The sequence below is a fragment of the Canis lupus genome, chromosome 20 (genome assembly GCF_011100685.1).
Source record: "Canis lupus familiaris isolate Mischka breed German Shepherd chromosome 20, alternate assembly UU_Cfam_GSD_1.0, whole genome shotgun sequence".
Classification (NCBI taxonomy): Eukaryota; Metazoa; Chordata; class Mammalia; order Carnivora; family Canidae; genus Canis; species Canis lupus.
In genome coordinates this window covers 54,580,118-54,595,303 of record NC_049241.1, presented here as the reverse complement: position 1 = coordinate 54,595,303, position 15,186 = coordinate 54,580,118, and the positions used below count along the sequence as shown (strand labels likewise).

The following is a 15,186-nucleotide window of genomic DNA, read 5'->3' as shown; positions in this document are numbered from 1 at the left end:
ACGACCGTTGCGGTTGGCAGACAGCTGTGGCCTCAGCCTCTTCCATCCTACCTGGGCCCCTAGTCTGGTCCACCCCGGAGCTCCAAGTTGGGGGGGATACACCTGATGGGAGCCCCCCAGCATTTTCTGAGGGGCAGGGTCCCTCTGACCGGTCAGTGTTGATCAGCACCAGGGTACTCACCCGAAGCACAGAAAGGACAACTGAGGCCCACGATCCGTCCAGGCGGGATTAGGAACAGCCGCCAGACAGCATCCAGCCGAATCTGAACTTCAGATAAACAATAGATCGTGTTTTCGGAGAAGTGTGTCCCCCACACTGGATGGGACACATGCTAACAAACACTGAATCGTGCTTCATGGTTTACCCAAGGTTCGAACTCAACTGGCCATCTGCATTTTTGTTTGCTAAACCTGACAACTTTCCCTGGCAGCGAAGGGGGCATCCGGGGAGGGCGGGCGGGTGACTAAGCCACAGAAGGTGCTCAGAGGGCCCTTCAGCAAGGTGACTCCTGATGAGTTTCCCAGGGGCTGGAGTGGAGGGCAGGAGGGAGCCAGATGGGCGGGGGGGCCCCGGGGACCTCTCAGCCCCCAGTCCAGGCCCTCTGGCTCATTATTCATTTTTAATGGTGGTCACTGGGGTGGCATGTGGGCAGGGAACACCTGGGACTGAGGCCCCCGCGGCAGGTGGCCTCGCTAAAGGGGGGCTAGAGAGTGAGTGGGGGCAAGGTGGGGGTCCTGGCCCACCAGGGGTCAGCCTGGGGCAGGAAGCAGACCCTCACCCACGCTCTGCCATTTCCTTTCATCTCTCGATGCCTTTACCTGTTGCCCCCCCATCCCCTGGTAGCGCCTCCCCTTCCCGGGCAGGGTCCTCCCAGGCCAGGGGTGCAGGGCCACCCGGCTCTCCTGGCGCCCTCCCACCCTCTGGCTCCCCACATGCCAGCCTCAGCTAAGCGTGTCACTGTGGGACTTTCCTGAATCCGCACAGCCACCCTGAGGAGTGGAACCTGAGGCCCAGGGAAGGGGCTGACAGCTGGGATCGGACACCAGGACTCCCACGCCAGAGCCCAGGCTCTTGGCTACAGCCCTTTCTTTCTTCTGAGCCATCCTCCATGCTGTTCCCCCGCCTGGCTCACTCTTTTCCTCCTGCTCCTGGGAAGCCCCTCCACATGCTTCAGCACCCCCTCCTCCAGGAAGCCTCCTTCAACGTCCGGGCCCGGTGAGTCCTCTGGGTCCCTCTCTGCCCGTTCAACCCCATTACGGTTCTAGTTGGCATCAGTCCTACGCAGGCTGAGTTCTAATGCCTGGTCACGTGTCTGTCTCCCCCACCGGACTGTGAGCCTCAGGAGGGTCCAGATCCCCCGGACTGGATCTACCTTGCTCACCACTGTGTCCCCAGTGCCCCGGACCCGGGACACTGCAGGTGGAAGTGTTCTGGAGTCAGTCACAAGGCCCTGGCTCTACCGTCATTTGCTGTATGACCCTGGGCAAGAAGCTGTTCCCCTCTGAGCCTTGGTTTCTCCATCTGTAAAATGGGGTACTATTTCTTTCTTTTTTTTTAAACACATATATATTTATTTACTTACTTATTTATTTATGATAGACGGGGGGGGGGGGGGCGGGCAGAGACACAGGAGGAGGGAGTAGCAGGCTCCATGCTGGGAGCCTGACATGGGACTCGATCCTGGGACTCCAGGGTCGTGCCCTGGGCCAAAGGCAGGCGCTAAATTGCTGAACCACCCAGGGATCCCCTTTTTAAGATTTTTAACATTTATTTATGAGAGACAAACAGAGAGAGGCAGAGACACAGGCAGAGGGAGAAACAGGCTCCCTGCAGGGAGCCCTTTGCAGGACTCGATCCCTGGACCCTGGGTTCACACCTTGAGCCAAAGGCATATGCTTAACCACTGAGCCCCCCAGGTGTCCCAAAATGGGGTACTATGTCACCTCTTTCCTAGCCTGAATTGCAAAGAAATCATGTCGTATTAAAGATACGGGGGCGGGGGGAAGGCGCGGGGCGCCTGCGTGGCTCAGTCAGTTAAGCGTCTGCCTTCAGCTCAGTTGGTCTTGGGATTGGGCCCCGTATCAGGCTCCCTGGTCAGTGGGCCGTCTGCTTCTCCCTCTCCCCCTGCAACACCCCCTGCCCCGCAACACTGGTTCTCTCTTTCTCTCTCTCTCAAATAAATAAAATCTTAAAAAAAAAAAAAGATATTGGAACCATGCTTGTCTCCCAGGTGGGGGCTCAACAGATGGTTATTTAAACATTTAGACAAATTAAAGCCACCACGAGATAGATACCACTATGCACCTACTGGAACGGCTGTAATCTGGAGCTCTGACAGCACCAGATGCTGGGGACCATGTAGAGCAACGGGGCCCTCAGTCCCTGCTGGTGGGGATGCAAAATGGTCCCGCCACCCTGGAAGGCACTTCTGGAGGCTTTTTGCAAAACTAAACATACTCTTCCCGTATGATCCAGCAATCGCACCCCCTTGGTATTTACCCAAACGAGTTGAAAGCTTATGTCCACACAAAAACCTGCCCACGGATGTTTATGGCAGCTTTTTTCCCTAATTGTCAAAACTTGGAAGCAATCCAGACACCCTTCAGTGGGTGATGGATAAACTGTGAGACATCCAGACAATGGAATGTTATTCGGTGCTAAAAAGAAATGAGCCATCAAGCCACAAAAAGACACGGAGGATCCTTACACGCACATGACCGAGTGAAAGAAGCCAACCTGAAGAGGCCACGCACGCCATGGGATTCCAACTCTGTGACATTCTGGAAAAGCAAAACTGGAGACGGTAAAAGGATCAGTGGCTCCCCAGGGTGGTTGGGGTGGGGGTGGGGGATGGACGTGCAGAGCCCAGGGGAGATGTAGGGCCTCGAGGCTACTCCGATCCTCTGGAGGTGGGTACCCGGCATGCCACATCTGTCCAAACCCACCGAATGGGCGCCACTGGCAGGGGTGAACCCTACTGTCAACGGTGAACTTTATAGTATTGGATCGATGGGGGTTCATCAGTTGGAACAAATGCAGCGCAGCGATGCAAGCTGCTAAGGAATGAGGGTGCTGTGTGCGGGGCTAAGTTGGTACAGAGGAACTCTGGACTCTTCTCAGTTCTTCTGTATACCCAGAGCCGCTCTAAAAAAAAAAAAACAAAAAACCCACAAGTTGTTAATTGTTAATTAGGAAAAAGTTCAGGGAGCACGTGGGCGTTATTCACCCACACGCGAAATGGCATTTACAACAGGCTCTTCGTCATCGCTTCGCCCTCGCGAGTAGCCAAACACGGGGGACAAAGAGGGGTGCTTTCACGGGGACAAGGGCGCAGCAGCCACGGGCTGGAATATTATGCGGCCGTTAAAAGCAAGGGACGGGGCTTCGCTGCGCAGGAAGGGGCCCCAGATGTGGTGTCGGGCAAGCGGACTCAGGCCTATGGAAACAGCAGGGACAGCGCCGCAGATTTTCTGTAGGAGGAAAAGAAAACATGCAGATGTGTTGCTTCGGCATGGAACATTGCTGGAAGGAGAAACAAGACACCGGGCTGGCGGCCTCTGGGGAGGGCAGGCCGGGGTGGGGGGCGGCTGGGGAGGGAGGGATTTTTTCGGAACACCCTTTGGCATATTGTAAATTCCGTGGTCTGAGCCGGTTTTACCTATTGAAAGAAAGAAAACTGTAAAATAGATTTTAAGCAAGGCCGCTGGGGGGTGGGGGGGTGGGGGAGGCAAAGCAAAAGCATTTAGATGGGTTTTTCAGAAAAGAGAGAGAATTTCCAGCCAGGCCGGGGTCTGCCTGCAGCCCCTCCAGCGGGGCTCAGAGTCTCCCACCCCTGACCGCCCCCGGCCTGTCCGGTCCCCAGGGCGCTGCCCTGGCCCTGGCTCACGCCTTCCCTGCTCTGGTTCAGGGACTGCTCAGAGCGCTGCGGGGTCCTGGAGGCGAGCCGGGGCTGGGCTGGGGCCGACCACCCAGCCTTCCCTGAAGCCCCCCGGAGGCTTGGCTGGCTCGGAGGAGGGACCTGTGAGCGCCGGCGTGGGGCTGGGGGCCAATCCAGGCCTCTCTCCGCGCTCAGACCAGAGTCAAGGGTAGGGGTACCTGCAGGGAAGCTAGCGGAGGTCCTGGGGGGTGGTGGTGGCTGTTCTGTGCCTCAGTTTCCCCACCAGCAAAGTCACTCTGGGGCTGCGGGTGCCTGGGATGACTTCTATCTACAGAACTGGGGCCTCTGCTGGGTTCTGAGGCCTGGATGTCAAGCCAGACCGGGGCTTGGGGGACAAAGCTCTGCCCCTCACTTCCAGGCCCCCGAAGTGAGGGCTACGCTGGCTTCAGGCTTTGAGGTGGTGACACTGGGCTGAGGCTCCCCACCAGCACTGAGTCGGGAGACCCCCGCCTGCCCCTCTGTGATAAGGACCCCGTGACAGCGTGCAGGGCCTGCCCGGACGGAGCCCAGCGGGGCTCCTGGGTGCTCTATGCTGTATGGTGCCCCAAGGCATTCGGGGCTCAGGCCCTCTCCCAGAGCAGCCCCTTTGGGGGTGTTCAGGTGGGTCGCTGCTGCTCTGGGGGGCCTCTCTGCCAGGACAGGGGAAGTGTTTTCACTCCCAAGTGAAAACTGGAAGCATCAGAGTGGAAGCGGGACAGATTTCATGGTATCCCAGCAGTCAGCACCCCGACAGCAGCCCCTGCCCTGACTTGTGTGTCCACCTGGGAACACATGCCCTGACTTTGGCCCCTCCTCTCACTTCACAGGGACCCCATGGTGCACCCCACCCTGCCGCACGGCCTCCTACCTGGGCGGGGGTGCCCCAGGCTCCATCCAGCCTCAGGGCCTTCGCCCTTTGTTCCCTCCGCCTGGAACACCCTTCCTCCGAGCACCCCGAGGTTGCTTTCTCCTGGGCCTTCCCTGACCGGCCCCAGCTAGAGAACCCCACTGCTCCAGCACCCTGTCTTTTGTGTCAATTTGGTTTTTCTCTCGAGCACAGTTCTGTGTGAAACATTCTCGTCTGTGTACATGTTTGCTCATTTTTAAAAAAGATTTTGAGAGAGAGAGAGCGAGTGCATGAGCAGAGGGGAGGGGCAGAGGCAGAGGGAGAAGCAGACCATCCCCCCCCCCCCCCCCCCCCGCTGAGCAGGGGGCCCGATGCAGGGCTCGATCACAGGACCCCGGGATGACGACCTGAGCCGAAGGCAGATGCTTCACCAACTCAGCCCCCCAGGTGCCCATGTTTGCTCATTTTTTAAAACTGCTGTTTTACTACTTTTCCCTTCAGACCAGACACTGAGCTCCGGCAAAGAGGGATGTCGTTGGTCCTGTTGGCCGATGTGAACCCAGGCCCCAGGCAGTGTGTGGCACACAGAGGTTCTCAGGAGATCCTTGTAAGTGGATTCTAAGTCTTGACTTGAGATTCGGGTGATGGACGGTTTCTCTCCCCTTGCCCCCACTCCCCCACAGCCATCATCTAATGGGGGTGTTGTGAATGGCACCGCACCCAGGGTTGGCACCCAGGAGGCAGGGCTGGGCCACATATTTATGGAGCCCTGCTGTGTTCCTAGGCTGGCTGTTGACCCAGCCAGGGTATGTCCCAGCCCTCAAGGAGACACACGGTCCATGAGACCATGTGTGTGACGATGACATTGGATCTAGAAGCTGGTAAGCGCTATGGGCAAAACTAGAAGTGGGTAAAGGGTGTGTGGGGAGCTGCTGGCTGGGTGGGGTGTCAGTTCTGTGAGGTGTCAGAGAGACCTCAATGGGGAGGTAACATTTGAGCTCAGAACTGAAGGTGAGGGGGTAGCTGTGGGGACATCTGGGGAAGGTGTTCCAGGCAGAGAACACAGGCAGTACAAAGGTCCTGGGGCAGCACTGGGTGGGTGTGTTGAAGGAACAGCAAACAGAGTGAGCGAGGGTTGGAGAGGAAGGAGGGGAAGGCAGGGAGGAGACAGGCGGGTTGTGCAGGGCCTCGGGGGCCTCGGGGGCCTCCGGGAGGACTTAGACTTGTACTCGGAGGGTGGTGAGAGCCCCGGATGCTCACGGGCGCCCTCTGGTGGCTGCTTGCCGGATGTCTGGGTGGCTCTGGTCGTGATCCGGGATCCTGGGATGGAGCCCCGCATGGTCCCACGGAGGAGCCTGCTTCTCCCTTGGCTTGTGTCTCTGCCTCTCTCTGTGTGTCCCTCATGAATAAATAAATAAAATTATTTTTTTAAAAAAGGAAGACAGATTGCAGGGTGGGAGTGTGGGTTCGCGGGAGGAGACTGCTGTGGCCCCGGGGTGATGAGAGCTGGGCCCTGCTTGGGGCCGCGGAGTGAGAAGTGGGCAGATCCGGGACAGGTTCTAAAGTCAGGCGGACTCCCAAAGGGGTTAGAGGGCGAAAGGACGCGCCCTTCTCCGCAGACCGGTGTGTCTCACCGCGGCCCACGGGCAACGTAACTTTTCATTATTTTCTTAAGCCGCTGCATGCCCAGCGTGGAGCCCAATGCGTGCACGCAGCGAGCCGAGATCTCACAAGACCTGAGCAGAGATCAAGAGCGGGACACCTGGGCGACTCAGCCAGCCAGGCGCCCCCCGATGTAAGAGGACTCTGGGCGGGCGGTGGGGGTGGTTTTGAGACCACCTGGCCTTGTCCCAGTGGATTCTATTTCAATCGCAACCTCCTGGGGAGTCTTTCAGAGACAGGTCGGTGCCCCACGAGGGCTGGTGATAACCACAGAACCGACGCCACGTGCCTGCTGCGAGCCAGGCCCCACGAAGTCTCCTGGCCGGGCCTCAGTTTCCTCATCTGTAAACCACCACCAGCCAGAGCAGCGCCCTCCTAGGGCCATTGCAAGGATGAGAGGAGCCAACGGTGCCACCCGAGCCCTCCTGGCGGCGGGGCGAGGCTGCCCCGGCTTTTCCTCTGCCGCATTTAGCTCACTCACATTTCCTGGACTCATGGAGCCCGAGACCCTTGGCGGAGCCTGCAGGGCCATCAGCCCCTGCCGTGTCCCCTGGCCAGGCAGTGTCCAGGGATGGGGTTCTTGGGGAGTGTGTGCCCCGCGAGGCACAGCAGGCCCGTTCTCACTCGCTGGCCCTGCCCCATCCCCCATGTCAGCCCTTTGATCAGATCCATCTTCTTCCCCCTCGAGCACATGTAGCAAGACCTCACCTTGGGATGTTCAGACTCTCCCTCGCCCCCTCACTTCTCCTCCAGGAAGCCCTCCTGCTCTCCCTAGTCCCCCCTACCTTGGGCGGGGGGGCTGAGTTCCTCCCTTTGTTCCAGACCAGACCACTTGGGGCTGGAAATGGCTTCATCAAGCTAGGGTGGGGAGGGGGAACTCCAAGCAGGGGCTGCTGGGGCCGGATGTGGGTCCCAGGCAAAGTTGGGGGGGGGATACTGGACGCTATAACCAGGGGCCGGCCCCCTGGGGTCTGCGTGTGGGGCAGGATGATGTCAGTCCCTTACAGCCTCATAAATGTTTACAGGCAAGGGGGGGCCGGGTTTGGGGGCTCCCTGGAGCCCAGTAGGCAGCCACTCCTTCCTGCCCCATTCTGGGGGGCCCTGGCACACTTGCTCCAACACTGGCACTGGGCCCAGAGAGGGCTGAGGTGTAGAGCACAGCCCTGGTCAGAGACGGCTGAAGGGGAAACTGAGGCTGGGGTAGGAAGGGACTGGGTATTAATTTTTGCTTTTCCTCTGGGGCTTGGCTTTCACATAAAGGCGGCAGGGGGTGTGTGTGGGGTGTGTTGGTGGCGGCAGCGCAGTCAGTTAAGCACCTGACTCTTGGTTTTGGTGGTCTCAGGGTCCTGAGATCGAGCCCGGAGTCAGGCTCCAAGGTCAGCTGGAGTCTGCTTGAGATTTTCTCCCTCCCTCTGCCTCTCCCACTCATGCTCTCTTTCTAAAATAACATAACATTAAAAAAAAAAAAAAAAAAAAAAAAAAAAAAAAAAAAGAACCAGGGGGCAGAGGCAGGGTGGATCTGGCTGAGAAGTGACCAACTGCTAGGCCTTGACCAGGTCGCCCTCTCAGCCCTCGGTGACCTACCTGAAGCCTACCTGAAGCAGCAGGTCCGTGGAAACTACTCTCACTGCTGCCCCAGGTCTGCCGGCTGTGGCGGGCAGGATGACTGAGTGGGAAGAGGGAAGGGACAGTGGCCTGGAGGGGCAGGGGACCTGGGGACCTGCGGGTCAAGCATGGGTGGGCTCTGCCCCCTGCCGGCGGCAGCAGGGACACACCAGCCTGGTGCAGGAGCCTAAGGACCCGTTCCCTGCAGAAAGCATGGAAGGGGTGCTTCCCTCTTCCCGGCACATTGCTGAGGGAGGGACCCTGTTGTCCCCACTTGCCACTGAGGATACAGTCAGTAGAGAACCAAGGGCTGGAACTCTGTCGCAGGTCTGGGACACCAGAGCGCTCTCAGGGTTCGGCAGGTCCACTTCCCCTCCGGGCCCACGGGGCCTCCAGCCTTTCTCAGGCCTGGACGTGACCCTGAGCTGGTGCCAGGGCCCACGCTGGCGGGACACTGAGTGGCTATGGGGTAATGAGGTGGTGAGGCCAGCCTGCTGAAGCCAGCAGGGCCCAGGCTCACACACGCTGCCTGACACGCAGCTGAGCAAAGACCTAGGGTGGATGGAGTTGAAAGCAAAGCTCCAAGTCTGGCGTCCAACCACGTCGGCACCAGGGTGGGCTGCCGAGGAGAAAGGGGGAGGGAGGGGGCCAGACATGGGCGAGAAGGGGGCATCAGGGGGCGGCTCCTGCTGCCTTCCGGCCATCTCAAGTGCCCAGACCCTGGCAGGACCTGATCCCTGCCTGTGCACGACCCCGCTCCCCAGGGTAAAGCCACAAGAGCCCTAATTTATGGCCCACCTCGACATGCTGGAGCAAGCCTTCCTTTCCAGCTGCCAGGAAGCACTGAGCCAGAGCCAGTTCTGCGGAAGAGCCGGGGGCCAGGGCTGCGCCAGCATTCCGAGGCTCCCTAAATCACTGGCCCTGACAGGTGGCGGCCGGTGAGGATCAGGATTCTTCTCTCGTCCCCACCACAGGCCCCTGCTTCGCAGGCTCCTGGTGGCCTGTCAGCCACCTGTCGCACGGGGACAAGGTTCCTGGGCCAGCCCGTCTGGGGTGCTCTGCTTCAATGCCTAGGAATTTGGAGCCGACCGTGCGTGGGCCCTGGGTGTTTTCTTCGTGCTGTTGGCTTTGGGGTGGTGCCCAGAGAGGGGATGGCCTGTGACCTGTGGGAAGGGCTGTGGGTGGCGGTGGCCAGCTCCCCCCCCCAAGATGCCCCAGTTGGGGCTGCTGGCCCTGCCAGAAGAAACCCAGATGCCCTCTCTCCCGCTCCCTTGCTGGACTGTTGCTGGTGTGTCCCTGTCACAGCCCTCCTGGGATGGGACTTCATCCCAGAGAACAGGGGAGGAGGGGGAGACTCACACAAACAAGTATCCACATAATTTATTTTTAGTCACATGTGAGCCTTCCCGAGGAGCCGGGAGGCGGCGGGACTCACACCTTGGGCGGTGCAAACACCTTCCAGCCCTCCAGCTGGCCCATCTTGAGCAGCGCGGCCGTCATGCCCATGTACGCGCAGGCGGCGGCTCCGATCCCGTAGCTGTGAGCTGCCAGAGTCGGGAGGGCAGTGTCAGGCATGTGCGGGGGGCCCCCCACAGCCGCCCCGGGAGCCCAAGAGCATGTCCTTCCCTCCAGGGTTAGGGGGACACGGCTGCAGGCTCCATGAGGATGGAGTCAGGTGACCCTCTGGCTGAAGATGTGTGCCGAAACCCGGGAGCCGAGGCAAGAGGGACGTGGGAACCTGCGCTGTCAGTCTGGGCCCGGGGGTGGGGGGCAGCCGCGCTGCTGAGGGGCTGGCGCTTTGCTGAGTTCCTGCCTATATCTGCTCTGGGGACCCTGAATGCAAGAGCACAGAGCTCCCCTGTGTGCCCGAGAGCTGTCGTTGGGCAGGGGGGTCGGCTTGCCATGTGCAAGGCTCACGCCCTCGGCAGGCTGCGGGGTGAGTCCAACCCCAGGATGCGCGGGCCTCCCTCCACGGTGCCCTCCCTCTGCCTGACTGGAACCTTCCACTAAGTGCTGGCAGGCTGGTGGGCCGGAGCAGCTGCCAGCCCTGAGGCTGTGGGAGGTGGAAAGAGCGGCGTCTGCTCCCTGTTCCAGGCGGCTCCACTGTGCTGGGCTGGCGCGGGGCCCCCACCCGGCCTCCCACTAGGGAGGCATCCTCTGCTGGTTCCCAGGTGACCTCGGACCACCCTCTCTGAGCCAGTGTCCTGCAACTCTAGGTGGGGATGGTGAGGGCAGCTCCCCTGCAGGGCTGTGGGTTCAGTCAATTAGGGCTCTGGGTGCTCGGAGAGGGATGGCTGTGCACCTTCTCCATTCACAGTTAGTGGCTGAGATAGACAGTGGCCTTGGGTTCTCTGACAAAGTGCAGTAGAGGAGGGTGGTTTGGAATGAGGGCAGTGGGGGGTCTCAGATCATACACAGGGGGGTTTGGACAGTGAGAGAGGGAGCTGTGCTGACATCTGAGTAAACAGCACTCCAGGAAGAAGACACAGCACATGCAAAGGCACCGGGGCAGGACTGGGCCTGGCTTGGAGGACTAGCAAGGCAGTTTGTGTGGTTCATACACAGTGAGCAAGGGGGAGAGAGGGAGGAGGCGGGGTGGGTTGTGCAGGGCCTTGGGGGCCATGCTGAATGCCGTAGGGAGCCTCAGGAGGGTTTATGGGCTTGGTGAGGTAGACATGCAGTAGGTGCTTAAGCAAAGCAGCTCTTATTATTACTGAACTGGGTGGTGGCAGAGGTTGAAAAGCACTGGAAGGTTTCACAGGGGCTGCCCTCTCCTTTGCTGCGGTGAGCATGCCACACACCTGGCCCCTGCCCAGTCCCCGGTCCGGGATAGAACAGGGGGGTCGTGGCTGGTGGAAGTCAGGGGTGGGGGGCTCACTCACTGCGTGCTCCCAGGGTCAGGCCTCCGGCGCAGCCTCCGATGAAGTAGTTCAGAGGGTCATCGGGCTTCTCTCGGACCTGGGCGCTGATGCAGGAGGTGAGGCCAAATATAGCACCGATGGCGGCTGTTGGGGTGTGGGTGGGGGGTGAGTGCTGATCAGGGCCCAGGGGCCAGTGCCAGGAGGGCCCCTAAGGAGAAACCAAGGCTAGCTCACCTGCAGTGAAGGTGTATCGCCCTGTCCTCGCCACTCCCTCCAGGAAAGAGTCCGGGGGCTGGAGCGTGACACTGTAGGCAGAGAAGACCAGGCCTGCGGGACGAGAGCGGGTGGGGTGTGTTGGACTAGGGCCTGGACGCTGAGTCCAGGAGCGGCCCTGGCTGGGGGCAGCTCCCTCCACTATGAGGGAAATCCTCTCTCCGTCCGTCCCCACAGCACCCACCAGGAAGCTCCTAGCACCACCCCTGCACCCAGGAAGGGACTATTGTGGGGTTCACGCAGGGCCTCACAGCTCCTGAGCAGCCAGGGTGGGATTCCAGCTCCGCCTACTGCTCTAACACCTGGGCTCTCACACCACCTCTGGGCCCCAGGCCTCCCACCACCCTCCACAGGGCACAGGGCCAGCAGGCAGTGGACACGAGAACGGGCCTGGGGCCTAAGGGGCTGGGCTGCTCCCTGGCCTCGAGTGCCAGCAGAGACAGCACAGCTGCGCCCCACGGAGCTTGGCACCCAGGCCCCGCTCCCATCCAAAGCTGCATTCTCCCATGGGGCCCAGGGCTCCTTGGCCTAATCCTCCTTGGTGGAGACCTGGCTCCCGGGGCTGCCAAGGCCTGCTACTCATCACCCTTGGGCCCCCTCCCTGCTGGCAGCCTGGGCCAGGCCCCTCCCTCACACCTGGCTGCATCGGCAGCCGCTCCCACCCACCTGGCCTCACCACTCCGGTCAGCTTTTCCATCTCCGCTGCTGCCCTGGCCGCCCTGCCCGACACTGGCTTTTACGCATGAGGGGACTGGGAGGGGCTGGGCCTGGAGCTGAGCGCCAGGTGGGTGGTGAGGCCCGAGGCTCTATCGTGGGGCATCCTGAGCAAACACTGCTCCGGGCTGGCGTGTGGTCTGGGGGGAGGCCAACGTGAGGCCCTGGGCAGCTGCTCCCACCAGACCCTCCTCAGTGTGGGGGCAAGACCAGGGTCCACCTGGCTGGCGCCGAGTCACCAGAGACAGCCCAACACAGAGCTCCCCATCCTCCAGCTGACCCTGCTCAGGGCAGGTGCCACACCCCTCCTCCCGCTGAGACGCCCAGCAGGGCCCAGGCGCCACAGGGACCTCCAGGGCCAGCCCATCCCAATCAGACTGCCACTTCACTTTCCACACTGCGCACAGAGGGTGCCCCCGCCACCCCAAACCCCTCAGAAGTCCCAGAACTGGAGTGGATGACCCAGGAGTCCACCATTATCCCCGGGTCAAAGCCTGCCCCACCTCACTGTCTCCTAGCCATTATCCGATATGGTGACCTGCCACGGCCCACCCTTCCCTGATCCCATCCGCAGGGACTCCCCGTCCACCCTGTCCCCTGAGTCCCCTCCACACAGTCCTTGCCCCAGCCACCCTCATGAGTAGATCAGCAGGCCTGGATTTGCACACCAGCACAGGAGAAGCCCTACCGACTCCGGCCTTTCCATGGCCCCCATCACCCCACAAAACGCCGCCTTCCCAGCCTCCTCCTGCTCCTGGCTCTCTCTCGGCCTCCAGCAGTCACCTCCAGGACCTCCAGGCACGGTGCACTCAACCCTCTCTTCCCACCTCCACAGCGACTGCGTGCTGTCATTCATTCTCACAGTCACTGTGTGCCCTCATTCATTCATTCATTCATTCATTCAGCTGCTGTGTACATCATTCACTGACAGTCATTCATGAACTGTGTCCTAATTCACTCACTCACTCATCCATCCATCTATCAAGAGTTACTGGGTGCGTGCATTCATTCATTCATCCATTCACTCGATCCGTTCAGGGTTACTGTGCCCACAGGGTGCTGTGCTCTGCTAGAGGTGGTACAGGCCCCCTGTACTCCAGGGGCTCACCATCTCACGAGAGCCAGCCCGGACACCAGAGGGTTCTCTCTGTGAGGCTGCGGGGACATGGGGAATGAGGGAGGGGAAGGTGAGGGAGGATCCAGGAGCCAGGTCCTGCAGGCTGAGTGGAGCTGGCCAGCTGGAGAACGCGGGCGGATGAAGTGAGCAACACTCATGCAGAGGGACGCCTCGAAGGCTCACGGGAGCCGGTGGCCACCCCAAGTCCGAGGCTCTCAGCGACGGCCTGATGTGGCACCTGTCAGAGGTTCCCACCCACACTCCCCGGGCTCCTCACCCACTCAGTGGCACCCTGTTCCTGGAACGTGCCCAGCCTCCCCTAAGAGCCTCCTAAGACTTCAGTGCCCCCATGGCCTGTGCCTTTGTGGTCACACATGGGCACCCCCCACTCACAGACACCAGCATTAATGTCTTTCTCAGACTCAAAATCCCCTACACCGGGGATCCCTGGGTGGCTCAGCGGTTTGGCACCTGCCTTTGGCCCAGGGCGCGATCCTGGAGTCCTGGGATGGAGTCCCGCATCGGGCTCCCAGCATGGAGCCCGTTTCTCCCTCCTCCTGTGTCTCTGCCTGTCTCTCAATCTCTGTGTTTATCATGAATAAATAAATAAATCTTTAAAAAAAAAGAATCCCCTAAACCCTCCGCTTCTCCAAGTCGGCCTGAAGGCCCCACATGCCCCTCGGGCGACCCCCTCCCACTTTAGTTTCCCTTCAGACACAACCATGACCAACCTCCCCAAAGTCCTGCCAGGCATCCTCCAATGCCAGCATCTCCCTGGAAGAATGTGCCGGAGTAACATCCCCCTACAGCCCCACCCCCACCCCCCACGGAAACCCTGCTTTGCGCCTCTACTGTCCCAACCACTTGCCACTCGAGCAGACTCCACATGACCCATCCGCAGGGACTTCCCATCCACCCTGTCCCCTGAGTCCCCTCCACATGGACGCTACGTGCACAGTCCTCGCCCCGGCCACCCTCATGAGTAGATCAGCAGGCCTGGATTTGCACACCGGCTCCTAAAGATCCTGGGGTACTTAACACACTTCTCTGACCTTCAGCCTCCACCTCTGAGAAATGGGCACAATAATCGTTGCTCTCACTACACATGCAGAAAACGGTAGGGATTGATTAGGTTAGGTCCCCCTTAACCCAAATGCCCCCCCGGGGTGGGGGGACTCAATTTCTGCCAGGCCCCGTTTCAGGAGCTGGAGAGATGGAGGTGGCCAAAACCATCCTTCCTACTCCTCAGAGAGACAGGAAGGGGCGAGAGCTCCGTGTCCCCTGCAGGAGGGTGCTAGGGCTGTGAGCCCCCTTATGCCCTCCCAAGGCTACCCAGCACCCCTACAACCCCTTCGGTGGTCCCAATAAAAGCTTCAGGTATCCCTAACCATCCCGCTCTCCCGGACCCTAAAAAGATCCCATCTCACTCCAGAACGTTCTCAAACTTCTCTACCCACCGAGGCACACCAATAATTACCCATAATCCCCCCAAATGGCCTCAACTTACCCTGTTAAGTCTCAAGAAACCCCAGCTCCTCTGACCCCGCGGGTGACCCTCCCACTCGACGACTTCCGCGGGGCCCGGCGAAGCTTCGACAAGGACTGCTGATGACCCCGGCGACCCGCCTGTCACACGTACCCTCCTCGCTGCGCGCCGGCTCTGCCGGAGCCCCTTGACGCACCAGCTCTCGGGGACGCCCCCGACGCCCCCCCGACGGCCACGTGTCACCCCGTGAGCCCCCAGCGCCCGCGCGGCCCCGTCGGACGGCTCCCAGTGACCCTGTCGCCTTCCCGCGCCCTCTGGATTGGTCCAACAGCGCCCCAAAGCCTACCCAGCGACCCGCGCCGCCCCGGACGGCCCGGCGCCCACCTCAGGCCACCTCCCCGCACCCTGTGCCCTCGGGGCGGGCCGGCGCTCACCAGCGGCGCCGCTGACGGCGGTGCTGGCGTAGGTCTTGCGGTGGCACTCGGTGCCATCGGGGATGTCCAGGTACTGCTGAAGGAGCGTGCGCGCCATGGCCGAGCACCCCCGGCCCGCAGCGCCCCGCCGGCCGGCCCCCCGCGCCCAAGGGCAGCCGCCGCTCGTTCTCGCGAGACTTCCTGGGCGGCGCGCGCAGCCTCGCGCACGGAGGGGCCGACAACAAGCGTGCAACTTTATTGAGCGCCGCGGACACAGACACGGTACTGGCG

At 60.8% G+C, this 15,186-nt stretch overlaps 1 protein-coding gene and 1 long non-coding RNA gene across 2 annotated transcripts; one reads left to right on the top strand and one right to left on the bottom strand.

The window, feature by feature from the left end:
- Positions 1-724: 724 nt before the first annotated feature.
- LOC119864768 lies at positions 725-7,305 on the top strand. The gene is made up of 3 exons (XR_005375196.1): positions 725-1,216; positions 5,266-5,371; positions 6,440-7,305. It is a non-coding gene; the product is annotated as an uncharacterized LOC119864768 (long non-coding RNA).
- Positions 7,306-9,393: 2,088 nt separating this feature from the next.
- NDUFA11 (NADH:ubiquinone oxidoreductase subunit A11) lies at positions 9,394-15,094 on the bottom strand. Its single transcript, XM_038567624.1, has 4 exons — positions 14,917-15,094; positions 11,127-11,219; positions 10,914-11,036; positions 9,394-9,575 (listed from the first exon to the last, which is right to left on the bottom strand). The coding sequence occupies exons 1-4, from the start codon at positions 15,011-15,013 to the stop codon at positions 9,463-9,465; spliced, it is 426 nt and encodes a 141-aa protein (XP_038423552.1). The 5' UTR covers positions 15,014-15,094; the 3' UTR covers positions 9,394-9,462.
- Between the last annotated feature and the right edge of the window lie 92 nt (positions 15,095-15,186).

What these genes read in the sequence shown, in the direction of transcription:
- NDUFA11 (XM_038567624.1), bottom strand. Translation starts at nt 15,013, where the DNA reads ATGGCGCGCACGCTCCTTCAGCAGTACCTGGACATCCCCGATGGCACC. An exon ending in GCGATACACCTTCACTGCAG is followed by an intron (nt 11,037 to 11,126) that starts GTGAGCTAGCCT and finishes ACACCCCAACAG; the next exon opens with CCGCCATCGGTGCTATATTT. An exon ending in CCTGACCCTGGGAGCACGCA is followed by an intron (nt 9,576 to 10,913) that starts GTGAGTGAGCCC and finishes CGACTCTGGCAG; the next exon opens with CTCACAGCTACGGGATCGGA.